Genomic DNA, 27,951 nt, shown 5'->3' with positions numbered 1-27,951 from the left:
CAGGACATGGGACAGACATGATATAGACAGGACATGGGAAGAACATGATATAGCCAGGACATGGGACAGATATGATATAGACAGGACATGGGACAGACATGATAAAGCCAGGACATGGGACAGACATGATTTAGACAGGACATGGGACAGACATGATAAAGCCAGAACATGGGACAGACATGATATAGACAGGACATGGGACAGACATGATAAAGCCAGGACATGGGACAGACATGATTTAGACAGGACATGGGACAAACATGAGATATCCAGGACATGGGACAAACATGAGATAGCCAGGACATGGGACAGACATGATATAGCCAGGACATGGGACAGACATGATATAGCCAGGACATGGGACAAACATGATATAGACAGGACATGGGACAGACATGATATAGCCAGGACATGGGACAGACATGATTTAGACAGGACATGGGAAGAACATGATATAGCCAGGACATGGGACAGATATGATATAGACAGGACATGGGACAGACATGATAAAGCCAGAACATGGGACAGACATGATATAGACAGGACATGGGACAGACATGATATAGCCAGGACATGGGACAAACATGAGATAGTCAGGACATGGGACAGACATGAGATATCCAGGACATGGGACAAACATGAGATAGCCAGGACATGGGACAGACATGATATAGCCAGGACATGGGACAGACATGATTTAGACAGGACATGGGACAAACATGAGATAGCCAGGACATGGGACAGACATGATATTTGGGGCGGCAGGGTAGCCTAGTGGTTAGAGCATTGGACTAGTAACCGGAAGGTTGTGAGTTCAAACCCCCGAGCTGACAAGGTACAAATCTGTCGTTCTGCCCCTGAACAGGCAGTTAACCCACTGTTCCCAGGCCGTCATTGAAAATAAGAATTTGTTCTTAACTGACTTGCCTGGTTAAATAAAGGTAAAATAAAAATAAATAAAAAATATAGCCAGGACATGGGACAGACATGATATAGACAGGACATGGGGCAGACATGATATAGACAGGACATGGGACAGACATGATATAGACAGGACATGGGACAGACATGATATAGACAGGACATGGGACAGACATGATATAGACAGGACATGGGAAGAACATGATATAGACAGGACATGGGACAGACATGATATAGCCAGGACATGGGACATACATGATATAGACAGGACATGGGACAGACATGATATAGACAGGACATGGGACAGACATTATATAGACAGGACATGGGAAGAACATGATATAGACAGGACATGGGACAGACATGATATAGCCAGGACATGGTACAGACATGATATAGACAGGACATGGGACAGACATGAGATAGCCAGGACATGGGACAGACATGATATAGACAGGACATGGGAAGAACATGATATAGACAGGACATGGGATAGACATGATATTAAAAGTCAGGCAGCTACATTATGGGACACTCAGATCAGGCTTCATTACCTAAGGCCTTTTTTATTGTCATGTGACCCTCCAGATGAGGAAAACTATGTCTCTGACCAAAGCCCATTCTAAAGCTCTCACCCAGGATAATGTCCTGGTTCTAAACCAATGTCTGTAAAGGAAACACTATGCAGTCATCAAGGTCCTTGAAGAATGTGTGTTAACAGATCCTTAGGAACTTTTACAGCTGCACCATCGAGAGCATCCTGACTGGTTGTATCACCGTCTGGAATGGCAACTGCACCACCCTCGACCGGAAGGCCCTACAGAGGGTGATGCAGACAGCCCAGCGCATCACTGGGGGTGAGCTACCAGCCATCCAGGACGTACATGCCAGGCCGTGTCTGAGAAAGGCCTGAAAAATTGCCAAAGACTCCAGGCACCCGAGACATGGACCAACACACTTCTAAACAGCTTCTATCCCCTGGCCATTAATGTCTAACTACTACTGCTCCCCCTCACACCTACGCTGCTGCTCAAATGATGATTGATTGCCATTACCATTAGTATCTATCTATTTATCCTGCTACTGGTAACCATTACTCCTGTTTACATGTATATATTACCACTACTACACTACCATAAGTATGTATATATTCCTGCTCACTTTTAAGCCCATTTTACATGTATATCCTTCTATCACACCTACACACACACACACACACACACACACACACACACACACACACACACACACACACACACACACACACACACACACACACACACACACACACACACACACACACACACACACACACACACACACACACACACACACACACACACACACACACACACACACACACACACACACACACACACACACACACACACACACACACACACACACACACACACACACACACACACTTTACTGCTAGCAGCCAGCAGGCAATCCCTATAAGTCCTGACATTAGAACTGCTGGGAGAAGCACCTGTGAGCCCTGAATAGACCAACGAGGATAAATAATCACTAAGCTTTGGCAACAACACACAACAAAGGAACATCCTTCACCAATGGTAGGGGGGGAAGGGGGGAACGATTAAAAAGTATTAGTCGGTTGTTTTTTCCAGTATAGGGTTCAGGATTCCTGTAGATATCCAACTGAGGAGCACAATAAGGATCAGTGTTTTGTTGCTTTTTTTGATTGGCTGTCTTGATTTAGCTTCCAAAGTGTTGCAATGTTGTGTTTGATTGTTTTAGCTGTAGTGGATGTTACTTTAATCCTTCACAAACCATCCATAAGGCCTACAGTGCATTTGGAAAGTATTTCATTTTGTTAGGTTACGGCCTTATCCTAAAATGTATTAAATCATTTTTTCCCTCATCAATCTAGACACAATACCTCATAATGACAAAGTAAAAACAGGTGTTTAGAAATGTTTGCAAATATATAGAAATAAAAAAACGGAAATATAACATTTACATAAGTATTCATACCTTTTACGCAGTATATTGTTGAAGCCCCTTTGGCAGCGATTACAACCTCAAGTCTTATTGGGTATGACGCTACAAGCTTGGCACACCTGTATTTGGGGAGTTTCCCCCAGTCTTCTCTGCAGATCCTCTCAAGTTCTGTCAGGTTGGATGGGGAGCGTTGCTGCACAGCTATTTTCAGGTCTCTCCAGAGATGTTTGATCGGATTCAAGTCCGGGCTTTGGTTGGGCCACTCAAGGACATTCAGAGAATTGTCATGAAGCCACTCTTGCGTTGTCTTGGCTGTGTGCTTAGGGTCGTTGTCCTGTTGGAAGTTAAAACCTTCACCCCAGGTCCTGAGAGATCTGGAGCAGGTTTTCATCAAGGATCTATCTATACTTTGCTCTGTCTCCCAGTCTCTGCCGCTGAAAAACATCCCCACAGCATGATACTGCCACCACCATGCCTCACCGAAGGGATGATGCCAGGTTTCCTTCAGACGTGATGCTTGGCATTCAGGCCAAAGAGTTCAATACTGGTTTCATCAGACCAGAGAATCTTGTTTCTCATGGTCTGAGAGTCCTTTAGGCGCCTTTTGGCAAACTCCAAGTGGTCTGTCATGTGCCTTTTACTGAGGAGTGGCTTCAGTCTGGCCATTTTACCATAAAGGCCTGATTTGTGAAGTGCTGCAGGGATGGTTGTCCTTCTGGAAGGTTCTCCCATCTCCACAGAGGAACTCTGGAACTCTGTCAGAGTGACCATCGGGTTCTTAGTCACCTCCCTGACCAAGGCCCTTCTCCCCTGATTGCTCAATTTGTCCGGGCGGCCAGCTCTAGGAAGATTCTTGGTGGTTCCAAACTTCTTCCATTTAAGAATTATGGAGCCCACTGTGTGCTTGGGGACCTTCAATGTTGCAGAAATGTTTTGGTACCCTTCCCCAGATCTGTGCCTCGACACAATCCTCTTGAAGCTCTACGGACAATTCCTTCGACCTCATGGCTTGGTTTTCACTCTGGCATGCACTGTCAACTGTGGGACTTTATATAGACAGGTGTGTGCATTTCCAAATCATGTCCAATCAATTGAATTTACCACAGGTGGACTCCAATCAAGTTGTAGAAACATCTCAAGAATGATCAATGGAAACAGGATGCACCTGAGCTCAATTTAGAGTCTCATAGCAAAGGGTCTGAATACTCATGTTATTTTTTGTTCATTTTTTTTAATACATTTGCAAACATTTCTAAAAATCTGTTTTTGCTTTGTTATTATGGGATATTGTGTGTAGATTGATGAGTAAAAAATGTTAGAATCCATTTTAGGATAAGGCTGTAACGTGGCAAAATGTGGAAAAAGTCAAGGGGTCTGAATACATTCCGAAGGCACTGTATATGCTTGATTTTCATATCAACTTACCTCACTGTTAATTAGTCATTCAGGACTTTGACAACTGTTATTAACAGGCGGGGTCAACTTTTTAAATAATTATTGAAATTAACTCACTTAAGCAGTCCTGATTCTTTCTGAATAAAGTAAGTTCCCAGTCAGTCAGTGGTAATAAGACATAATGGGTTATTAATGGGAGTGAGACCTCAGTGTCAGAGACCGCTACTGACCTGGAACCTGCTAATGTTGTGTGTGTGTGTGTGTGTGTGTGTGTGTGTGTGTGTGTGTGTGTGTGTGTGTGTGTGTGTGTGTGTGTGTGTGTGTGTGTGTGTGTGTGTGTGTGTGTGTCTGAGTCTCTAGGATGCATTATTTTCAAGGGCTTAATCTCCTGTAGGAGACGAAGGTTTACAGAGACTTACTCTGTCCACTTCCACCTCCTCTCTGACAGCCGTTTAGATCAGCTAGTGTTTGACTGACTGACTCTCTGGCTGGACGCACTGACAGCCAGTCCTGCTGCATCGTCAGCTATCCTTTAGTTTCTGCAGTGGCCCGGGATCGGTCCTTAGTGATTTCACTGCCTTGACCACATAAACCTTTTACAGCGGGAATCCACTTAAAGCTTTTGGAGTTTTCTTGTGAACCGTCAAGGAGGACTAAAGACATATTTCAAGCCAGGACAGGATACTGAACAGGGACCTAAAGGGAATCAGGTGGGACCCATCAGTGACTCGCGACCCACTGGTTTGGGAATCATTCATTGACTGGACGTAAGGCAGGACCTTGGGCCACCAGGCCTATCTCTTCTCTCCTCTCTTTCCTTCAGCCCGTGGAGTAACTGGGCCTCAGGATGGAGTGCATAAAGCACATTATAAAGAGCATGGTCTCTGTGAAGGTTTGGGCGTACATCAAGGGCTACTGTAAACGCAATGGGTTGCTGACGCTCTCGGTCATCGCCGTGGTTTCTGGCTGTGTGCTCGGATTCTCCCTCCGCAGCTTCAACCTCTCCACGCAGGTACGGAGGCGCGCGCGCACACACACACACACACACACACACACACACACACACACACACACACACACACACACAGCTATTGAGTCATGCAACAAGGTTTTGGTTCTAGTGGGCCTAAGGTTTATAGCACTCAGGCATCCTACAGGGAGATGTGATGAGCTTTGGGTCTTAGACGGGGGTAGTGTTAACACAGAGGGCTCTGGGTCTTAGACGGGGTAGTGTTAACACAGAGGGCTCTGGGTCTTAGACAGGGTGATAGTGTTAACACAGAGGGCTCTGGGTCTTAGACGGGGGTAGTGTTAACAGAGGGCTTTGGGTCTTAGACGGGGGTAGTGTTAACACAGAGGGCTCTGGGTCTTAGACAGGGTGATAATGTTAACACAGATGGCTCTGGGTCTTAGACAGGGTGATAGTGTTAACACAGAGGGCGCTGGGTCTTAGACAGGGTGATAGTGTTAACACAGAGGGCTCTGGGTCTTAGACAGGGTGATAGTGTTAAAACAGAGGGCTTTGGGTCTTAGACAGGGGGATATTGTTAACAAAGAGGGCCTTGGGTCTTAGACAGAGGGATAGTAAACCACTGAGAGGTTGGTTGAGAGGGCCTTACACTGGGATAGTGCAGACGGAGACTAAAGAGAGAGTGAACAGCAAGACACTTTCACAACACATAAAACCCTGTCTCACAAAGCTTGTACCATATTGTTGACATGGGAAACTACTCTGACTGCAGATCGATAACTGCTGTATTGAATTCAGAACAGATGCAATGCAACAATATCAACTGAACCATAACCTGCACATCCCAGTTATACAGTACTGATTCAGCTAGCTACAGTAGAGGCTGGACCATTCAACTGCTCCTTGACATCCACTATTTCAGTAGTGGATTAATGGGTCAGCAGCTTCTAATTATCTGACTCACTGTTGTAATCTGCATCCGCGCTAACCTCAACCTGTCAACAAATACACAGCATCAAGCATAGCCAAATGGGAAAGCACGTCACCTGAGAATGATTGATTGATTGAACTTTATTAGTCATGTAAAATCCTGACACAATGTCAAACCAAAAATATATAACATACCAGGCACCAGACCAAGAAGTGGGTTTGACTTAGCTGGCCTGGTACAATGGAACCAACAGAATAGTCCCTAAAGTGCAAACGGTGCACACCTCATGTATTTGAAAGTATTTTACCAACTGTATGTATTTGCCCCAGGTCTGCCACGTACAGCTTGTCCCCTGACCCAGAGTGTTGTGTGTCTCCCCTTTCCAGGCTAAGATCTACTTCTCATTCCCTGGAGAACTGCTGATGAGGATGTTGAAGATGCTGATCCTGCCTCTCATCACGTCCAGGTAACACATCATCACTACTGTCTGTTCCCCATGTCCCTACTGCTCTTCTCCCTGGTCTACACCACAACCCATGCTACTTCAATAGAACGCTCTATACATTTATAATGGAATAAGACGCTAATCGGATACTCTATGGATTCTAATGGAATACTCTAGGAGTTGTAAAGAAAGAGAATGCTATCAGAATGCTGTACGACTCCTGATGAAATAGAACTCCTAGAGCATTCATAGCATTGCATTTCATCAGGATTCGTACAGTATTCTGATAGCATTCTCTTTCTTTAGAACTCCTAGAGTATTCATAACATTCTAACGGAAAAGAGCGCTAAATTAAATAGCTCATAAATGAGAACGCTATCAGAATGCTCTCTGAATTTGAATGGAATACAACACTGACTGAAGGCTCTATGAATCCTAACTCCGTGGCCAGTCTGATGTCGGGGCTGTCAGCCATGGACACTAAGGCCAGTGGGCGGCTGGGGGTGCTAACCATCACTTACTACCTGTGGACCACCTTCATCGCTGTCATCGTCGGCATCATCCTGGTGCTGGTCATCCACCCTGGTACGGGCACAGAGAAGGACGGGCACAGAGCAGGGTCAGGGCCCGTTATGACTTCTGCTGATGCTCTGCTGGACCTCATCAGGTACACACAAGCAAGCATTTACGCACACACGGACGCACGCATGCAAACACGCACGGACAGACACACAAATGCGCACGAATGCACATACACATGGTGAAGTATCTTGAGCGGCATATTTGAATAGGATGACCCACAGACACATTGCCTCTATCAGAAGTTGGCTGTACCAGATTCCAGAGTTTCCTGTCTTTAGTCAGTCTAAGATGTTTAGCACCCACCTTTTCATCCTTAACATCCCTCATGGGACGAGATTCCAGATTTCCACGAGACTCAGGCAGCAGATTCTGACTGCTCTGCTAATACAGACGTTCGAAAGAATCAAATATTTTATATTTGATTCTTCCTGTCGGGGTTTGTGTGGATTAATTCATAAATAAACCAGTCAACCAGTCAACTCAGTGAACTCCAGTTTTCCTCAGCTAAGTACAAACCATAAAGGTTGTGTAGGCCTGGGATTCAACAACAGGCGCTTTGTATACAAGCGCATTGCATTATGGAAAAATGCGCCTTGTAAAGGCAAGTTTCCTGACGTTGGTGGATATTGCATTCATGGTAAACGCTGCGGATTCCAGCTCAAGCGTAAATTACCTTTAAAAGTCAAGAGCAATGGGCTTGTCCAACGTGCCTTTGACTGAATCCCCAACCTGGTCTCAGAGCATTTCGTATTATTCTGTACGTAAATCCGGGACAGCCCATGTAGTAGGATATGTGACGTTTTGTAATGTATGTATTCATTTGTGGATGTCCATCACCCATTTCGTATGATATGCTACGATTACAATTTGTATTATGTGTTACGAATTTGTAAAAATAATGATATGTTACGAAATTCTAGCAAGGTGGCTAGGTGGCTAATTTGAGCTAGCTGGCTAACGTTAGCTAGGCTAGGGGTTAGGGGTTAAGGTTAGGGTTAAGTTTAGGAGTTAGGTTAAAAGGTTTACGGTTTATGATTTGGGGTAGGGTTAGCTAAAAGGGTTAAGACCCTGCTGGCTAAATAGCCTCCTAATACTGACTCTTCAAGGAATCAGATCTTTTCTTTTTCTGTTACCAACAGTGTTGTGGTTCTGTGTGGATTGAATCATTTTAAACCAGTAAACCAGTACAGAACCAGTGAAATCCGGTCCACCCCAGTCCCCTTAGTACAGCTAAATACAGCTACCTGGAAGCTTGTATTAAGTAGGGGTCTTTAGGTCGTAAATAGCATTTAAAACAGCAGCACCAGTACAAGGTCATTTAGCTCACATGGTTTGAGGGATTTGCACGTTTGGGACTGTTCTATTGGTTATATTGTTCACATTCACTTCTGAAACAAGTCAACCCTCCCGTGGGCCATGTTAATAATAGGCATCATTAGGGGAGAGTGGGGTAAGTTGAGCCATTTTTCACATTCAGTATCACTCAGTCAAGGGAAATACATCATTATTTCTAACAAAGATACTGTATCTACATATATTTCAGCATGTATCCCTGGAAAAACATAGCTTTTCCCCAAAAAAGTGGTTTCTTGGCACAACTTACCCTGGGTATGGGGGTAAGTTAAGCCGCCTACAAATGTCTCTACTGAATGAAAAATGACCACTACCTTTTTAAATCCATGTCTATTTTCCCAACCACAATTCCACACAATCACTTTTTGTATTTTTATCATTTTAAGCATCTTTTAACACAGGCTTAACACCTAATTAACACTGTACTTTTAAAAACTATTTTAACATAGACCAGCCCCTGTTGTTACCTCATATCCCAGCAAAAATGCAAGCATTATGAAACCTCTAACACAATAAATATATTTGACTTGGTGAAAATCTATTTTTTGGACCTAACTTGCTTACTACTTTTTCCATGTGGTTTCTTCCTTCACAGATTCCATAAAATCATGACCTCATCCTAAATATTTGGTCAAATTATATATTTGGGTGGCTCGACTTACCCCTTTAGCTCAAAGTACCCCAGTGACGACTAAGTCTCTATCTTCTCAGAACACACTGTGTCCTAAATGCTTTGCCCAGAACACACTGCACAATGCGTGGTCGAGGATTGGCAGTGGCTTAGGCCCTCCGTGTGAAGAATCCTCCAAAGCCCAGAGGATTATGGGTATTTTTAGTGAAAGCTGTGTACGGGCGGGCGGATGTAGGCTGTATGACTGTCAGAGGTGCTTTAGATCATTTGTCACCCGTCTGATAGGCTGACTAGCCCTGGTGCAGTGGCCTTAACATGATCCTTTATGAATACACCAGGCCTCCTAATGATGAAGACTCTTAACCACCAACACAGGCAACCAGCCTGGAGATGTTACCACATTGTGACATCATTCTTACAACTTTATTATTTTGACTGCAGAACAGCTGAAACATTTTGACGTTGCAGGAGAATATGAGACCAACTATGAAAAGAAGTCTTTTGGTCAACAACGACCCTAGTCAGAGCAACGAAGTCATTTAGTCAACAACGACCCTAGTCAGAGCAACGAAGTCATTTAGTCAACAACGACCCTAGTCAGAGCAACGAAGTCATTTAGTCAACAACGACCCTAGTCAGAGCAACGAAGTCATTTAGTCAACAACGACCCTAGTCAGAGCAACGAAGTCATTTAGTCAACAACGACCCTAGTCAGAGCAACGAAGTCATTTAGTCAACAACGACCCTAGTCAGAGCAACAAAGTAATTTAGTCAACAACGACCCTAGTCAGTGCAACAAAGTCATTTAGTCAACAACGACCCTAGTCAGAGCAACGAAGTCATTTAGTCAACAACGACCCTAGTCAGAGCAACGAAGGGAATAACTCCCATCATATAAACAGTATTATTATCACCCCCATTACTCAGGGAATAACTCCCATCATATAAACAGTATTATTATCACCCCCATTACTCAGGGAATAACTCCCATCATATAAACAGTATTACTATCACCCCCATTACTCAGGGAATAACTCCCATCATATAAACAGTATTATTATCACCCCAATTACTCAGGGAATAACTCCCATCATATAAACAGTATTATTATCACCCCCATTACTCAGGGAATAACTCCCATCATATAAACAGTATTATTATCACCCCATTACTCAGGGAATAACTCCCATCATATAAACAGTATTATTATCACCCCATTACTCAGGGAATAACTCCCATCATATAAACAGTATTATTATCACCCCATTACTCAGGGAATAACTCCCATCATATAAACAGTATTATTATCACCCCCATTACTCAGGGAATAACTCCCATCATATAAACAGTATTATTATCACCCCCATTACTCAGGGAATAACTCCCATCATATAAACAGTATTATTATCACCCCCATTACTCAGGGAATAACTCCCATCATATAAACAGTATTATTATCACCCCATTACTCAGGGAATAACTCCCATCATATAAACAGTATTATTATCACCCCCATTACTCAGGGAATAACTCCCATCATATAAACAGTATTATTATCACCCCCATTACTCAGGGAATAACTCCCATCATATAAACAGTATTATTATCACCCCATTACTCAGGGAATAACTCCCATCATATAAACAGTATTATTATCACCCCATTACTCAGGGAATAACTCCCATCATATAAACAGTATTATTATCACCCCCATTACTCAGGGAATAACTCCCATCATATAAACAGTATTATTATCACCCCATTACTCAGGGAATAACTCCCATCATATAAACAGTATTATTATCACCCCCATTACTCAGGGAATAACTCCCATCATATAAACAGTATTATTATCACCCCATTACTCAGGGAATAACTCCCATCATATAAACAGTATTATTATCACCCCCATTACTCAGGGAATAACTCCCATCATATAAACAGTATTATTATCACCCCCATTACTCAGGTAATAACTCCCATCATATAAACAGTATTATTATCACCCCCATTACTCAGGGAATAACTCCCATCATATCAAATACTGCTGTAGGCTTTATGATTTACATGTTATTCTCCCTTTGACAGGAACATGATTCCCTCCAATCTGATAGAGGCAACTTTTCAACAGTACCGTACAGACCTGGTCCCCATAGTGGCCTCAAGTTTGGTGGAGTCCCAGGCCAACTACGTCTACGTGATGCCCGACCACAATAACCCTCAGCTGGGCCACCCTGTCTTCCTGGAGATCACCCCAGCTCCAGACATCAAGTACAAGATCGTCCCTGGCCACAGCTCTGGCATGAACGTACTGGGGATTGTCATCTTCTCTGCTACTATGGGTGAGACACACACACACACACACATATATAGTATGCATGAATGAACACACACAAATGACACACTGGATACACAAGTACACACACACGCCCTTCCAATCACGCCTGCTCCTGTGTTTTCTCTGTACAGGCCTGCTCCTGGGGAAGATGGGCGAGAGAGGCGCTCCATTGGTCAATGTGTGTCAGTGTGTCAACGAGTGTGTTATGAAGATCATCAATGCTGCCATGTGGTGAGTTGTTGAGACACACAGCAGTCACTTGTCTGAACTCTCCTTCACATGTAAAGGTCTGGTAATCCTGATCTGGAGGATTGAGAATGGGAGGATTAATTTAGATTGAGATTGGATCTCACCAACACATCTTCCTCCCACCCCCCTCTCCCTAGACCTTAGTCATTAGCTCAGTATATGTCTGCATTTCAGGTGTGGCAGGTCATCAAGTTGAGCCAGGTCAACCCAAAGCTGCTTGAGTTCTTAGGAAGCCCAAAGCTCAGGGGGCATGACAACGCCTGGTGGACAGAGACTGAATCACAAGGGCCCGATGCTTGCTTGCCTCATTTATTTTGAGGTATTTATAATTTATTGATCTTTTTCCAGGTATTTCCCTTTCGGCATTGTGTTCCTGGTAGCAGGGAAGATCCTGGACATGCATGACCCCGCCCACCTGGGAGAGAAGCTGGGGATGTACTTCATCACAGTGTTAGCCGGCCTGTTTGTCCACGGACTCATCCTGCTGCCGCTCTTCTACTTTGTAATCACACGCAAAAACCCCTTCACCTACATCAGAGGCCTGCTACAGGCTCTGGTCATCGCCCTGGCAACCTCCTCCAGTTCTGCCACCCTGCCCATCACCATGAAGTGTCTGTTGGAGAACTGTGGAGTGGACAGACAGATCGCCAGGTTTGTCCTTCCAGTGGGAGCCACCATCAACATGGATGGGACAGCCCTCTACGAGGCCGTGGCAGCCATTTTTATCGCTCAGGTCAACGAGTACGAACTGGACTTTGGTCAGCTGGTCACCATCAGGTCAGGACTGTCTACACAAGAGCTCTCTCTGTTACTCTCTTAGTTACTTTGTGTCACAGCAACCACACATTCGCACGCACGCATACACACACACACACACACCCTGACCCTGACCCTGCTCTTGTCTCTTCAGTATCACAGCAACAGCGGCCAGTATCGGGGCTGCTGGGATTCCGCAGGCGGGCCTGGTTACCATGGTGATCGTCTTGACCTCTGTGGGGCTGCCGCCCGCTGACATAACACTGATCGTGGCCATCGACTGGGTCCTGTAAGTGTCTGACCATGAGAGTGTTTGTGGACTGGATCCTGTAAGTGTCTGACCATGAGAGTGTTTGTGGACTGGGTCCTGTAAGTGTCTGACCGTGAGAGTGTTTGTGGACTGGGTCCTGTAAGTGTCTGACCATGAGAGTGTTTGTGGACTGGGTCCTGTAAGTGTCTGACTGTGAGAGTGTTTGTGGACTGGGTCCTGTAAGTGTCTGACCATGAGAGTGTTTGTGGACTGGGTCCTGTAAGTGTCTGACCGTGAGAGTGTTTGTGGACTGGGCCCTGTAAGTGTCTGACCGTGAGAGTGTTTGTGGACTGGGTCCTGTAAGTGTCTGACCGTGAGAGTGTTTGTGGACTGGGCCCTGTAAGTGTCTGACCGTGAGAGTGTTTGTGGACTGGGCCCTGTAAGTGTCTGACCGTGAGAGTGTTTGTGGACTGGGTCCTGTAAGTGTCTGACCTCGAGAGTGTTTGTGTCTGGCAGGGATCGTTTCAGGACCATGATCAATGTGTTGGGAGACGCTCTGGCTGCAGGCATCATGTGTCACCTCTGTAAGAAGGACTTTGAAAGGAGGGAGTCAAACGCTAACTCTGCCCGGGTAACAGCTCTATACCAGCTTTACACTGACCCCAGCCCTAACCCCTCTACAATACATCTCTATACTACCTTTACACTGACCCCAGCCCTAACCCCTCTACAATACAACTATATACCACCTTTACACTGACCCCAGCCCTAACCCCTCTACAATACAACTATATACCACCTTTACACTGACCCCAGCCCTAACCTCTCTACAATACAACGATATACTACCTTTACACTGACCCCAGCCCTAACCCCTCTACAATACAACTATATACCACCTTTACACTGACCCCAGCCCTAACCCCTCGACAATACATCTCTATACTACCTTTACACTGACCCCAGCCCTAACCTCTCTACAATACAACTATATACCACCTTTACACTGACCCCAGCCCTAACCCCTCTACAATACAACTATATACCACCTTTACACTGACCCCAGCCCTAACCCCTCTACAATACATCTCTATACTACCTTTACACTGACCCCAGCCCTAACCCCTCTACAATACAACTATATACCACCTTTACACTGACCCCAGCCCTAACCCCTCTACAATACAACTATATACCACCTTTACACTGACCCCAGCCCTAACCCCTCTACAATACAACTATATACCACCTTTACACTGACCCTAGCCCTAAGCCCTCTACAATACAACTATATACCACCTTTACACTGACCCCAGCCCTAACCCCTCTACAATACAACTATATACCACCTTTACACTGACCCCAGCCCTAACCCCTCTACAATACAACTATATACCACCTTTACACTGACCCCAGCCCTAACCCCTCTACAATACAACTATATACCACCTTTACACTGACCCTAGCCCTAAGCCCTCTACACTACAACTCTATACCACCTTTACACTGACCCCAGCCCTAACCTCTCTACAATACAACTATATACCACCTTTACACTGACCCTAGCCCTAAGCCCTCTACACTACAACTCTATAATACCAGGTTTTAGTGTGTTTGAATCTGCTCTTTGACTAACTGTCTTCTCTCTCTCTTTCTCTCTCTCTCTCTCTCTCTGTGTGTGTGTTCTGTGTTTGTGTTTTGTGCAGAGGGACACAGTGATCTCCTTCGGTGGCCAGAGTGTCCAGAGTTGTGCCCTGTCCGAGGCTCCTCTCATGGACTATGCCCATCGCTGTGACTATGTCTACGAGGTGGAAGGTGACTGTGTCACAGAGAGATCTGGCCCCACTTACAACCTGTGTCAAGTTTAGGAGAAACCTGCTCCCTGTTACAACCTGTGTTACAAAGAAACCGGTCCCCGGCTGCAACCCGTATCACAGAGAAACCGGTCCCCTTCTACATGCTGTCACAAACAAACCCGTCCCCCGCTACAAACTGTTTGGTCTGAGACACTTTCACTGGACAGACAGCAGGGGGCACTGCCCGCCTTCAACAGAGACCTTTCTATTCACATGAATATACCTAGAGTTGTCCTGATATCAATGGCTTTGGACTGGGGAATTACAATGGGACTGGGAAACAACCCTGCACTGAAACAGAGTTTGCACTTTTCTGATGTGCATTTATCAGGAGTTGACTATAACGTCTTCATAATGTTCTCTGATGGATCAGTTGGTTGATGATGTGCTCACACCACTAATTGTTGTGCGGTTGATTCCTGCACATGCAGTAAGTCGCTTTGGTAAATGTTAAACTATTTACTGTCTGATGATCACACCTGTGCCATGATGAGGAAGCAGGTTTTCCTCATCATTTTGTGACTGGCTATCTAGGCTACTGTAACCTACCAGTGACAGGGACTTATACAGTAGGTCCACTAGGGTGCATGTTATGTCCGAGTCAGTTGTCCTTCTTTAGCTCAATGCAGATTCCGCTCAGGACACCATTTTGGTGCCCCAATGTACTGCAGCACAGAGCACTTTTTAGGCAACCAGGTGGCATTACCGGACACCATTTTGGTTCAATGTGCTGCTGACTGTGAAGATAGATGACAAGCACTTTCAGAGTTTTTTGAAACCTTGTTTGGTATCAGAATGGTTATAGATACTTGCATGAAGATGCGATATTTAGGGCAGGAGTATTCAACTCTGACCCTACAAGGTCCAGAGCCTGCTGGTTTTCTGTTCTACCTGCTAATTAATTACACCCATCTGGTGTCACGGGTCTAAATCAGGCCCTGACTAGAGGGGAACAGTGAAAACATGCAGTGGAACTGACTTCTGAGGTCCAGAGTTGAGTTTGAGGGTTCTAGAGATATAACAGTAATTTAAAACAAACGTGAGTGTGACTACTGATTATTTAGTAATAGTTTTTTATTTTATGGTTTAAACTTAAATGTTGCATTTGCACATTTTTATTTTGCAGTTAGGTTTTGGAGTTGCCTTAAAATGTTCTTAATAACTGGTCACCGTTGCTGAGAATGTTGCAACCACGGAAGTGCTGAAATTAATTGACAGAACTTAATACTGAAAATGTGTTTAAATATAGTCAGTGACTAGGGGTAAATCCTCTCATCGTTACCTCTGTTAACCTAATTATAACAAATACAGAATGGTTAACTGATATTTCAATGTCTTATTGGTAGATTTACTGTAGATTTTACTGTAATGTACATCTTTGACCACCTAGGATCTAAAAGAAACTTCTCAAAATGTTTTTACATACAAATGAAAATTACTGTGGTGTCCATGCAAGATACTTGTCTTGTACATTGTTATGTTCTAATCCAAATTTGAAATGTAATGATTTGAGCATAACTTTTCCCCCCACCTCACAGTACACACAATAAGCCAAAAGGACAATCCTGCTGAGCTTTATAAAGCTTACAGATATTTTATTCAAAGTAGTTGTGTGTTAGACAGGTTCTGAACAGGCCTTCCTTCAAAACCAAACGGAGGAAATCAAAATGAATCCATTAAAAAAGTCAAAAGGAACACACTCCAACACAAAAAAATGTACAAACATGTAAAACTACATACAAGTCAAATAAATTATGTCTTTGTGCCTCCACTGCTGTTGCCAGGTTCTTCCATCTCTCCCACATAAATTAAGGCTAAAAACAGAGGTTAACCATAATCTATTTACTCCAGTAAACCCACTAGCATTTCAACATAGTAGCACTGAGAAGCTAGCAAAGCAAGAGCTGATTAGTAGAACTCAATAGAAAAATATCAAAAGGATGAGAACAAGGAGTCAAGCAAATGAACCACTCCCCCTCTAGTGGTCATTTCTGGTTCAGAATAACCACACCCCTCTAGTGGTCATTTCTGGTTCAGAATAACCACTCCCCCTCTAGTGGTCATTTCTGGTTCAGAATAACCACACCCCTCTAGTGGTCATTTCTGGTTCAGAATAACCACACCCCTCTAGTGGTCATTTCTGGTTCAGAATAACCACACCCCTCTAGTGGTCATTTCTGGTTCAGAATAACCACACCCCTCTAGTGGTCATTTCTGGTTCAGAATAACCACTCCCCCTCTAGTGGTCATTTCTGGTTCAGAATAACCACACCCCTCTAGTGGTCATTTCTGGTGCAGAATAACCACTCCCCCTCTAGTGGTCATTTCTGGTTCAGAATAACCACACCCCTCTAGTGGTCATTTCTGGTTCAGAATAACCACTCTCTCTAGTGCTGTTTCTGGTTCAGAATAACCACACCCCTCTAGTGCCGCTTCTGGTTCAGAATAACCACTCTCTCTAGTGCCGCTTCTGGTTCAGAATAACCACTCTCTCTAGTGGTTGTTTCTGGTTCAGAATAACCACTCTCTCTAGTGGTAGTTTCTGCTTCAGAATAACCACTCTCTCTAGTGCTGTTTCTGGTTCAGAATAACCACTCTCTCTAGTGGTAGTTTCTGGTTCAGAATAACCACTCTCTCTAGTGCCGCTTCTGGTTCAGAATAACCACTCTCTCTAGTGCCGCTTCTGGTTCAGAATAACCACTCTCTCTAGTGGTCGTTTCTGGTTCAGAATAACCACTCTCTCTAGTGCTGCTTCTGGTTCAGAATAACCACTCTCTCTAGTGCCGCTTCTGGTTCAGAATAACCACTCTCTCTAGTGCCGCTTCTGGTTCAGAATAACCACTCTCTCTGGTGCCGCTTCTGGTTCAGAATAACCACTCTCTCTAGTGCCGCTTCTGGTTCAGAATAACCACTCTCTAGTGCTGCTTCTGGTTCAGAATAACCACTCTCTAGTGCTGCTTCTGGTTCAGAATAACCACTTTCTCTAGTGCCGCTTCTGGTTCAGAATAACCACTCTCTAGTGCTGCTTCTGGTTCAGAATAACCACTCTCTCTAGTGCCGCTTCTGGTTCAGAATAACCACTCTCTCTAGTGCCGCTTCTGGTTCAGAATAACCACTCTCTAGTGCTGCTTCTGGTTCAGAATAACCACTCTCTCTAGTGGTTGTTTCTGGTTCAGAATAACCACTCTCTCTAGTGCTGTTTCTGCTTCAGAATAACCACTCTCTCTAGTGGTTGTTTCTGGTTCAGAATAACCACTCTCTCTAGTGCTGCTTCTGGTTCAGAATAACCACTCTCTCTAGTGCTGCTTCTGGTTCAAAATAACCACTCTCTCTAGTGCTGCTTCTGGTTCAGAATAACCACTCTCTCTAGTGCTGCTTCTGGTTCAGAATAACCACTCTCTCTAGTGCTGCTTCTGGTTCAGAATAACCACTCTCTCTAGTGGTCGTTTCTGGTTCAGAATAACCACTCTCTCTAGTGCTGCTTTTGGTTCAGAATAACCACTCTCTCTAGTGCTGTTTTTGCTTCATAATAACCACTCTCTCTAGTGCTGTTTTTGCTTCATAATAACCACTCTCTCTAGTGGTTGTTTCTGGTTCAGAATAACCACTCTCTCTAGTGGTTGTTTCTGGTTCAGAATAACCACTCTCTCTAGTGGTTGTTTCTGGTTCAGAATAACCACTCTCTCTAGTGGTTGTTTCTGGTTCAGAATAACCACTCTCTCTAGTGGTTGTTTCTGGTTCAGAATAACCACTCTCTCTAGTGCAGTTTCTGGTTCAGAATAACCACTCTCTCTAGTGGTTGTTTCTGGTTCATAATAACCACTCTCTCTAGTGGTTGTTTCTGGTTCAGAATAACCACTCTCTCTAGTGCAGTTTCTGGTTCAGAATAACCACTCTCTCTAGTGCAGTTTCTGGTTCAGAATAACCACTCTCTCTAGTGCAGTTTCTGGTTCAGAATAACCACTCTCTCTAGTACAGTTTCTGGTCCAGATTTTTTTTTTAAAGACCCACCACATATTGCATGCACTCTGTTCAGGACTGTTCCATGAGAATCTTCTCCTTTAAAAAAAATAATGACTAACTTGAGGCCTACAGAGAGGATATTCCTGTGACAGGAGCGGTATTTTTTGTCCACGTGTGGAAACTAGTAAGGCTTTACAGATCTGAAGACAGAGATCACAATACCTTTAGAAGAGAGAATTATAAAGTTTGGTTACTAGGCTGTTCCAAGAACCCAGATGAAGCCTACTCCTGGACATAAAATCATGCTCAATGGAGAATCTCTATTGAAAGTCCAGGAGACAAGGCCCTACTTTTCTAAAACAAGTGTCACCCATTATGGTGAAGGTTAGGACTGTGTAAGGGTAAACTGATCCTAGATCTGCGGCAGCAGGAAACTAAACGAACTGTGTTGTGGTGCTGCTGTAGTCAGTTACTTACTCTCCAACAGACTACAGTACTACACTCTCAAACCTACATAGGAAAGCCCTTGGTGATGAAAAGTACACAAAGATATGTTAAAAATAGATGTAGGAATATTCGCTTGATGGAAAACCAACCCCCAGTCTTCTTCCTGAAACGTCACTTGAATATGCCTGGGTTCAGCTTTCTTTAACCCAAGTTTTTCGGTTATTGCACATTTCTAAAATGGCAGACAGTTTCTCAGGATGACTGTGTTTGTTGGCTGCAAGGCAGATCAAAGGTCCATGAGTGAAACCGCCTCCTGCAGTACCTGTATTAGAACAGACTATTCCTTATGGGTTCATCAGTAACTCCTACATCCTATTAACATGAAACAAGACTTTCAGTACCTCAACTGGAGGACTCCCATCTTTGAAAGCCCTTGCCTCATGGTTCACACACAAGTTTGAATGGAAATAAGGCCAACGTCTGAGGTGTTTTACAACGGAGACTGCATCCTCTTGCCCTTCAGACCATCTTAGAGAGTCAAACTAAACCTTATGATGTTGACCATTCAAACGTCCTGTAATATCCCAATGGGAATGGAGTGAGTAGTATCATCATAATAGCAGTCTGGTGTCGGTAGCTTCCCTCAGCTTCTACAATCAAAACAGAAAACCCCAAAGAAAATCCACAAACCAAAACCTGAAGAAATAAAAGAAACAAAACCAAAACGTTGAGTCAAATCTAAATTAAATTTAATGATTGCATGTTCAAAGTAAAACAATCAAAACAAAGGACCAAAAACAGAACAAAAAAAATTAATCACAAAGGCCATAAATTCTTCTTTAGCTCGAGATGAGCAGTAAAAAACAAAAACAACTCAACTCTCCGATCAGTAGTCTACGCTTCGACGAAAAAAGAAAAGTTACTCTCAAAGAAAATTCAAGAAAAACATCAGATACTAAAGAGAGAACTTTTTTTTCTATAAAAACTGCAAACTGGATGAGAGAGCTGTGTTAGATTCAGCCTTAGTACCGGTTGTTCAGATGTCCAAACTATTACTGGTGAGGGGAAATGAGTCATAACGGCAAGCATCTTCCCTATTCACAAAGCTTCTCAGAGGACTTAATGCTGATCTAAGATCAGCTCCTCTCGGTCCATATAAATCGTACTTATTTATGATCCTAGATCAGCATGTGAATACGGGCCCTGGGATCATATCCTTCCATTTCTTTGGTCCTTCTTAAACATGTTCCTACTTTAAAATCTCCAGACCTTTTTTTTTTATTTTTTCAATTTTTTTTACACATGGCCTCTCAGAGTCAACTTTTAAAAGACCCCAAAACGGGACACACATGCTGCTATGTAATGGTACCATCCAGTACCTAACATGAGGCATAGAAAATTGATTCCGCACGGTGAGAAAAGACCAATGTATGGTTTACGTCAAAACAGCCGACTATCGCTCTGACATTATATAATAAGGATTTAAAAAGTGCTTTCCTTTTAGAATGGCTGGAGACAGTGGATGGCTTGACAGGGAGGGTAACTTAAGGCATCTATTTCTACACTGGAACCAGCGTCTAAGACAGCATGCTTCCTCCTACAGTGGGGGACTAGACGCATGACTGTAGCACATCCTTCTCCAAGTCCCTACCGTGGTCCTACCATTCATATGGCACATAGTGACACTAGTTTAGTCTCACAGGAAAAACAATCTAGTCTTGAATTGTGAAATTGGTCACCATATCAGGATAAACATTGAGAACTGCGTTTGGAACATCCCAAAGCATGAGTAAAAAAAAAAACAAGAGAAATATCAAACTCAGCCTAGACTCTGTTAGACTAGTACAAAGATGCAGAGTGAGAATGGGCTTAGTGAGATAACGCTAAAAACACGTTTGTTTTGTCAAACTGAGGCAATTTACCCTCCATATTAGAAGCCTGGGGTGAGGTTTCTCTCCTCCCTCTATCACCCCACCTCCCTCTTCTCTCTCTACTTGTGGCCTTTGCTGGTCTTGAACGACACCTGCAGGATCTTGTCCCCGAGGCGGTAACCGTTGAGGCTGCCGATCGCCATGGCGGCCTCCTCGTAGTTCGGCATGGTAACAAAGCCAAAGCCTTTGCACTTGTTGGTGTTGAAGTCGCGGATGACCTTGACGTTGGTGACGGCGCCGAAGGGCCCGAACATCTGCCACAGGATGCCCTCGTCGGCGTCCTGGCCCAGGTTGTAGATGAAGATGCACCAGCCAGAGGTGGCGTTCCCCGGCACACTCACCCCAGACATACCGCTCATATGGTCCACAGACATGGGAGAAAACCTGGGGGAGGACAGAGGGGGCTAGGGTTATCAATCTGTCTCTCTTCACACTCATTTTAGAGAACCTGAGAGGGGACAACGCTTCAGCGTGTGTGTGTTACCTGAATCTCTGAGCCTGGTGGTGAACTGGCCCTCCAAAGCGGCGTCCCTGGTTGTGGTAGAGCTGAGATATGAGCTGAGTGTTCTTGGCCTGGTTGGGGCTGGCAGCAAACTTCACTGTGATTGGCTCAGCGGATCCGGGGGGTTTCTGTCCGTTCAGGTCTTTGATGGCGTCCTCAGCCTCCGCTCGCTTGTCAAACCGGATGAACGCCACCCCCCGAGACAGGCCTGGGAAAAGACATGAACAGGACAGGTTCAGCTGAGAGACAGGGAACACAGCGGGGCCTGGTTCTAGAGTGTGTCTGTGTGGTCCTACCAGAGGCCTGGTCGACCAGCACCCGGGAGTTGATGATGCGTCCGTAGCGAGCGAACATGTCCTCCACGTCTTTCTGGGTCATGGTCTTGGGCAGGCCACTGATGTACAGGTTGGCATCTTTAATGGTGTCAGAGCTCGGCCGCGCATATGAAACCTAACACCAGAGGGCAGCACATAGCACATTAAACACCACTGACAATACCCTCAATAGTACACACTGATTACACACAACCCTGAATTATATCTAGCTAGAAATTAGAAATTACTTTAAATTTAAAAAAATGGTTATTGGAAGGTTGTTTTAATTATGTTTGTAATTGCCATATGTTTTGAATTTACAAAATCATGAGTTTACTTTTATAAAGCCTTCATGAGTAATGTCTCCAAAACTAGAAAATTAAAAAGTGAAAAGGTGCCTTGACTGACCATTGTGGCTTTTACGTAGAAAAAACATTCCCTTAGTAAGCTGTGGTGGGCAATATCGAAGTTTCAAAATTACGTAAACAACTATTATAGTACCAAAATCAACATAGGGGGGAAAAAAAATGTATCTCGTACCAAACCAAATAAAAAGTTCCAAACTTAAAATGATAAATTAACGTGTAAAATGTCAACCTGAAGTAGTGGTGCTGAATAAAGAAATTAAAATAAAGTTTAGTCCTCAATAAGGATGAAAATACGGTTGCACTTCTCTACTCCATCCGTCAGAAGCTGGGCCAGTGACCTATCAGACGTAGTCCTGTCTAATATAGACCCACACTAACACCGATTCCCAAATCCAACCCTAAACCACTGGCACTACATGCCCATCTGAAACGATTGGGTTGGTATTTGCAAAGAAAGGCTAACATAACACCATATTGCTAACACCCACACAATCCTTTCAGATCCATAGGAGGGCCTAGGAGGAAGCGTCTAGGGGTGGATTTGACAGTCAGCCTCAGTAGAGAAGGGCTAGTTTAAATGACATGACATGGTTGGGTTGACACAGTACTGTAGGAACACCTTATTGCACGTTACCTTGATAGTTTTAGACTGTAGCCTTAGTCCATTCAGAGTATTGATAGCTCTTTCTGCATCGCTAGGGGTAAGATAGTTAACAAATCCGTACCCTAAACTGTGGCCTAGAGAAAAAAAAAGGAAAACAATAAAATAAAATAAAAAAACGTTGTATAGTTTCAAATAAATCGGCACACTGGTCAAATAAATGATTAAACAAAACAAATGTACACAATGCATGCTAGTCGTAAAACAAGTATCAAAGAAATAGGCTTCAACCAAACTGGACTGTTTTCCTGGAATAAGGAAAGCCGAGCCCATCACGGACAGATCGAGAGCATGGGTAAATATCTACACCAACAGCCTTATACAAAACAAATATGTGTAATACCTCATATCAAGTTCAGGAGGACAAATGTTCAAATTGCAGCGAGACATAGTCCTAGGCCTAAACAGAACATATGACATGAAGCTGTTTGCATAGATACTACAAACATCTCACCACAAAGTTACTAGTGAGCATGCCAAAGATGTCTGTCTCATCAGCAGTTCTCATACACCTACATGAGGCAGACAGGGCAGTATACCAGTTACTCTACACACTGACTGGTTGGCTTGAACAAACATGTTATGGAGGTGCCCGTCGTAATATTTCAACAATTATGGGGGTCCCCACGGTTTGTTAAAAAGGTACCCCTGAGTCATGTTCGGTAGGACGCAACATAGCAAAATGTTCAAACACGCCCCTGTAAAATGTGAGCCATACACGCAGAGCAACTCTTCCATCCATTCTACTCCAAGGTCAGAGGTCACACACCTGTAGTGCATTGTGGGACAAGGTGTTCCGTACCTGCCACTTTGTCCCGTATGAGCTTGGCGGACTCCACCTCGCCAATGCTGCTGAAGAGGCTGCGTAGCTCGTCCTGGCTCATGCTCTGAGGAAGGTAGTTGACTATCAGGTTGGTCTTGGCATCCGTCACCTCATCTCCTCCTCCCATGTGATCCTCGTAGCCGTTGGACATGTCATACACCTCCTGGGGAGGGAGGGGAGAGAGAGGGGGGCACAGTTAAGGAAGAGAAAAACAGGCATTCGGAAGTAAACCAGCATGGCTGAAACGTCAACGGGATGCAGATTTTAAATCATAAAAGGAAAACAATAATATAACATTTTTACAAATTCGACATGCAACATTGTAAAAATAGTATCCTAATCTACAGAGCCTAATTACGCCCCAGATGTAGGAGCACCATGGTGGATGGCAGCAGTGACTGTAGCTCCTCTTACCCACAAGTTAATCACCTGCAGTGCTTTCACAGCCAGACTCAGCAATCAGCTATTCTCTACATAATCATGGACCAGGCATTATTTATTTTTTTAAACACACCTATACCCAGCCAGCTCTGACACTGCTCTGGGATAAGAGATTGTGATCCAGAGACCACAAACATCACAGAACATTGGGATGATTCTGTGGTGTAGAATGGAGAAACTCCCAGGCAGCCCCACCACATTTCATTTATTTCTGCAGCGTTCTAAATAACTTCATCCCACTAACCAAGCCTGGTTGTTGTGGTCTGACAGAGTTCTAAACCAGGGGTAACCAACCATTCATTCATTCCGGAGAACCTTTGAGGCATTGATTAGTAGAAACAGCCATCATGGATGTTAGAACAGGCCTTGTGAGCAAACGCATGCTTACCCAGCAGGGGTCACGGTCACACAGAATTCAGCATTTTTCACGCAGAAAATAAAGGTATATCTGCTGCGTTTTGTAAAAGGAAATGTAAAATGCTTATTGTAGTTCCTGCTCGGAATCAGACACATTTTGTGCTTCCGTTGCACTTCTCCACTCAGATGAGAATTTGTGGACGGACATTATTTGAGCAGACTGCCTGATGTGTAGCTACTTCTCTCTGTTACTTTCCTTGGTTCAGGCTCATTTTCTCCAGTAAAATGAAACTATTTTATGGTAAAATGCTAAATTGATGCAAAACATTAGGAAATGTACCTGGCTACATTCTTTCTATGATAAACAGAAATATGATGGTCATGGAAATGTTTTTTTGCAAGAAATACCTTGCTTTTTCATATGTAAGAAAATGTACCTGTGTGACAGCTAAAATGCACTTCTGTTGTCATCTGATGAAAATTAAGCTATTTTCTGCAGAATGTGTTGCACTAATGTGTTTTCTATGAAGCAAAACGATAGTTGCACACTATAGTTGCACACTCACTACAGTGACTAGTGATACATTTATTACATCCTATTTTTAATTATCAATACATTTGAAAACCATGGGCCAAAGCGTAACATATTAACGCAATCTGATTAAATAGCTAGCTAGCTAGATTACAGTTGTTACAATATAATTACTTTAGGACTGATCTAGATCCTCCCCTAACGGGAAAAGTCATACTCACTTTTAGGTACCTGATGTGGCCTCTTCGAACAGCCATGAAGACCCCTCGCTGCTCCCAAAGCTCGAGGAGGTATCACAAACAAAATAATGTATAAGGGACAAACAAAAAAATAGGGGTGAGGAGGGGGTAGGGTTTGTTTTCAAACAAAATTAATAATGAGCTAAACAAAAACGAAACGGTAAATTGGGCCTCCCACTTCTGGCGCACCTGTGAAGAAGAGCAGAGCATTATTTTGTTAGTCCCCGAGTGCCTAATTAGCTTACGACCACTGAGCTATTACGACTGTTATTTTGGTGACATGATTTGTGGCATGTTTAGTTAGCAACCAGACTGTACACAGTAGCTAGCTAGTACGTTGGCGAACTAACATATTAGCCAACTACTGTAGCTAGATTTGGCCTGTTTGTGTCTAACGTTGCCTCATCGAGCACTACGGTAGACAAATGAGAGCAAAACATTCCAACCGCAACGTTAGTTACTAGTTTGTGTGAGTTAGCTAACGTTAGTACCTAGCGAGTTATATAAATATCTAGCAACTATTTACGCCAGGGGGCGTGAACACGTTGGTTGCTTACTAGCTGGCTAGTTAATAACTAGCTAGCAGTAGCTACTACTACTTTCCTAACTGCAAAAGGAAGAAAATAACATTCGCAAACGCAAAGCAAATGGACATTGCCCTGCTAATTAGCGAACACATTGCTACAGGAAAAACGTTAGCTAACTAGGCCACATGCCCACCGTTCCCTTATTTTCGCGAGCATGTGTTGAATGCGGTCCCTCTCCCCCACCTAAAACTCCGACACCTTGTTCAGGGCCTTGTTAGCTACAGTTAGCCACCTAGCTAGATTAGCCAAGCTGGTAAATATTTGCTCAAATATCATTCTGTGGTTAGCTATCTGGCACTGGTGGGGCCTACAAACCCGCATTGCTGGCATCCGGCTCTGTTGTAGCAGAGCAAAATGGTAAATCAACAACTGGATTACTACAACATAGCTAGTTCGACAACCATATAGCTAATTTACCAGCTTTTTGTCGTCGGTGCTTTCGCTGTTCTTGCGTTCCGTGTTTTTTTTTGCTAGCTAACGTTAGCTGACAGCTCCTTCTCGCAGGCACCAAAACCAAGAGGACCGCTGACGAAAGCAGATCCACGCCCACCTCTGCAGATGATTTGTTACCGCCCTTGTCAATTACAGATGTACGGGCACTTAATGTCCTCAGGGTCAATTTGGGGGATTTTATTTAAACATATATGTTTTATATAAATATGTTAAGTTCACAGTACAATCAGAACACCTCTCTATCAAGTATTTTAGCTACTTTTCAGATGCATTTTATACCTCAATTTCACTGTTTTGTCCTTGTCCCTGACCCAGACTTTTGAGCTTCTATTGTTTTTCTATCAGAAAACATTATTATACAAAATATACCTGTCCTTTGAGGGCAAATTCCTTAAATTTTTTTCAAGAGAATGTTAATTTAGTTACACTGAAGCACATGGCTGTGCACATAGCAGACAGTTGTTCCAGATGTGATGTAAATATTGTTTGTGTAGAGAATATTTTTGACAGTCATTTCCAAACAGGCTATAATTTCTTGTAGATTGTTTTATAAACACTGACAACTAAAATATTGTGTTATGTGTATTATTAATAATAATAATAATAATAATAAGGCCAGCATCCCGGAGACGCCTATTCACTGTTGACGTCAAGACTGGTGTTTTGCAGGTACTATTTAATGAAGCTGCCAGTTAAGGACTTATGTTTCTCAAACTAGACCCTAATGTACTTGTCCTCTGGCTCATTTTTGCACCGGAGCCTCCCCCCAAAAATAATCTAAATCAAATGTATTTATAACGCCCTTCGTACATCTACTGATATCTCAAAGTGCTGTACAGAAACCCAGCCTAAAACCCCAAACAGCAAGTAATGCAGGTGTAGAAGCACGGTGGCTAGGAAAAACATGAACAAAGATGTTCATAAATGACCAGCATGGTCAAATAATAATAATCACAGTAGTTGTCGAGGGTGCAGCAAGTCAGCACCTCAGGAGTAAATGTCAGTTGGCTTTTCATAGCCGATCATTAAAAGTATCTCTACCACTCCTGCTGTCTCTAGAGAGTTGAAAACAGCAGGTCTGGGACAGGTAGAATGTCCGGTGAACAGGTCAGGATTCCATAGCCGCAGGCAGAACAGTTGAAACTGGAGCAGCAGCACGGCCAGGTGGACTGGGGACAGCAAGGAGTCATCATGCCAGGTAGTCCTGAGGCATGGTCCTAGGGCTCACGTCCTCCGAGAGAGAGAAAGAAAGAGAGAATTAGAGAGAGCATACTTAAATTCACACAGGACACCGGATAAGACAGGAGAAGTACTCCAGATATAACAAACTGACCCTAGCCCCCCGACACAAACTACTGCAGCATAAACACTGGAGGCTGAGACAGGAGGGGTCAGGAGACACTCTTTCTATTCTGGTTAGAGCCAGTTTGCGCTGTTCTGTGAAGGGAGTAGTACACAGCGTTGTATGACATTTTTCAGTTTCTTGGCAATTTCTCACATGGAATAGCCTTAATTTCTCAGAACAAGAATAGACTGACGAGTTTCAGAAGAAAGGTCTTTGTTTCCAGCCATTTTGAGCCTGTAATCGAACCCACAAATGCTGATGCTCCAGATACTCAACTAGTCTAAAGAAGGACAGTTTTATTGATTCTTTAAAATCAGAAAAACAGTTTTCAGCCATGATAACATAA

At 43.7% G+C, this 27,951-nt stretch overlaps 2 protein-coding genes across 3 annotated transcripts; one reads left to right on the top strand and one right to left on the bottom strand.

Annotated features, from left to right (window-relative positions):
* Positions 1 to 4,721: 4,721 nt before the first annotated feature.
* On the top strand, positions 4,722 to 14,654 carry LOC110497076 (excitatory amino acid transporter 5-like). Its single transcript, XM_036982762.1, has 9 exons — positions 4,722 to 5,293; positions 6,569 to 6,648; positions 7,079 to 7,294; positions 11,282 to 11,535; positions 11,663 to 11,762; positions 12,129 to 12,557; positions 12,691 to 12,825; positions 13,303 to 13,417; positions 14,493 to 14,654. The coding sequence occupies exons 1-9, from the start codon at positions 5,129 to 5,131 to the stop codon at positions 14,652 to 14,654; spliced, it is 1,656 nt and encodes a 551-aa protein (XP_036838657.1). The 5' UTR covers positions 4,722 to 5,128.
* A 1,557-nt stretch (positions 14,655 to 16,211) lies between these two features.
* LOC110495702 (ELAV-like protein 1) lies at positions 16,212 to 26,379 on the bottom strand. 2 transcript variants are annotated; one of them, XM_021571088.2, is made up of 7 exons: positions 26,225 to 26,379; positions 25,203 to 25,409; positions 23,598 to 23,814; positions 22,802 to 22,905; positions 21,782 to 21,935; positions 21,468 to 21,693; positions 16,212 to 21,367 (listed from the first exon to the last, which is right to left on the bottom strand). In XM_021571088.2, the coding sequence occupies exons 2-7, from the start codon at positions 25,236 to 25,238 to the stop codon at positions 21,043 to 21,045; spliced, it is 1,062 nt and encodes a 353-aa protein (XP_021426763.1). In that variant the 5' UTR covers positions 25,239 to 25,409; positions 26,225 to 26,379; the 3' UTR covers positions 16,212 to 21,042. The 2 variants fall into 2 exon arrangements, with proteins under 2 accessions (XP_021426763.1, XP_021426764.1); XM_021571089.2 differs by having other exon boundaries at positions 23,631 to 23,814; positions 26,225 to 26,378.
* Positions 26,380 to 27,951: the final 1,572 nt, after the last annotated feature.

The sequence above is a fragment of the Oncorhynchus mykiss genome, chromosome 7 (genome assembly GCF_013265735.2).
Source record: "Oncorhynchus mykiss isolate Arlee chromosome 7, USDA_OmykA_1.1, whole genome shotgun sequence".
NCBI classification, from domain to species: Eukaryota; Metazoa; Chordata; class Actinopteri; order Salmoniformes; family Salmonidae; genus Oncorhynchus; species Oncorhynchus mykiss.
Note: the sequence above shows the minus strand (reverse complement) of the source record. Positions and strands in the feature narration are given on the sequence as shown.

What these genes read in the sequence shown, in the direction of transcription:
- LOC110497076 (XM_036982762.1), top strand. Translation starts at nt 5,129, where the DNA reads ATGGAGTGCATAAAGCACATTATAAAGAGCATGGTCTCTGTGAAGGTT. An exon ending in GGTCAGCTGGTCACCATCAG is followed by an intron (nt 12,558 to 12,690) that starts GTCAGGACTGTC and finishes TTGTCTCTTCAG; the next exon opens with TATCACAGCAACAGCGGCCA. An exon ending in GTGGCCATCGACTGGGTCCT is followed by an intron (nt 12,826 to 13,302) that starts GTAAGTGTCTGA and finishes TGTGTCTGGCAG; the next exon opens with GGATCGTTTCAGGACCATGA.
- LOC110495702 (XM_021571088.2), bottom strand. Translation starts at nt 25,238, where the DNA reads ATGGCTGTTCGAAGAGGCCACATCAGGTACCTAAAA. An exon ending in TGTCCCACAATGCACTACAG is followed by an intron (nt 22,906 to 23,597) that starts GTGTGTGACCTC and finishes TTTTTTCTCTAG; the next exon opens with GCCACAGTTTAGGGTACGGA. An exon ending in GCTGGTCGACCAGGCCTCTG is followed by an intron (nt 21,694 to 21,781) that starts GTAGGACCACAC and finishes GTCTTTTCCCAG; the next exon opens with GCCTGTCTCGGGGGGTGGCG.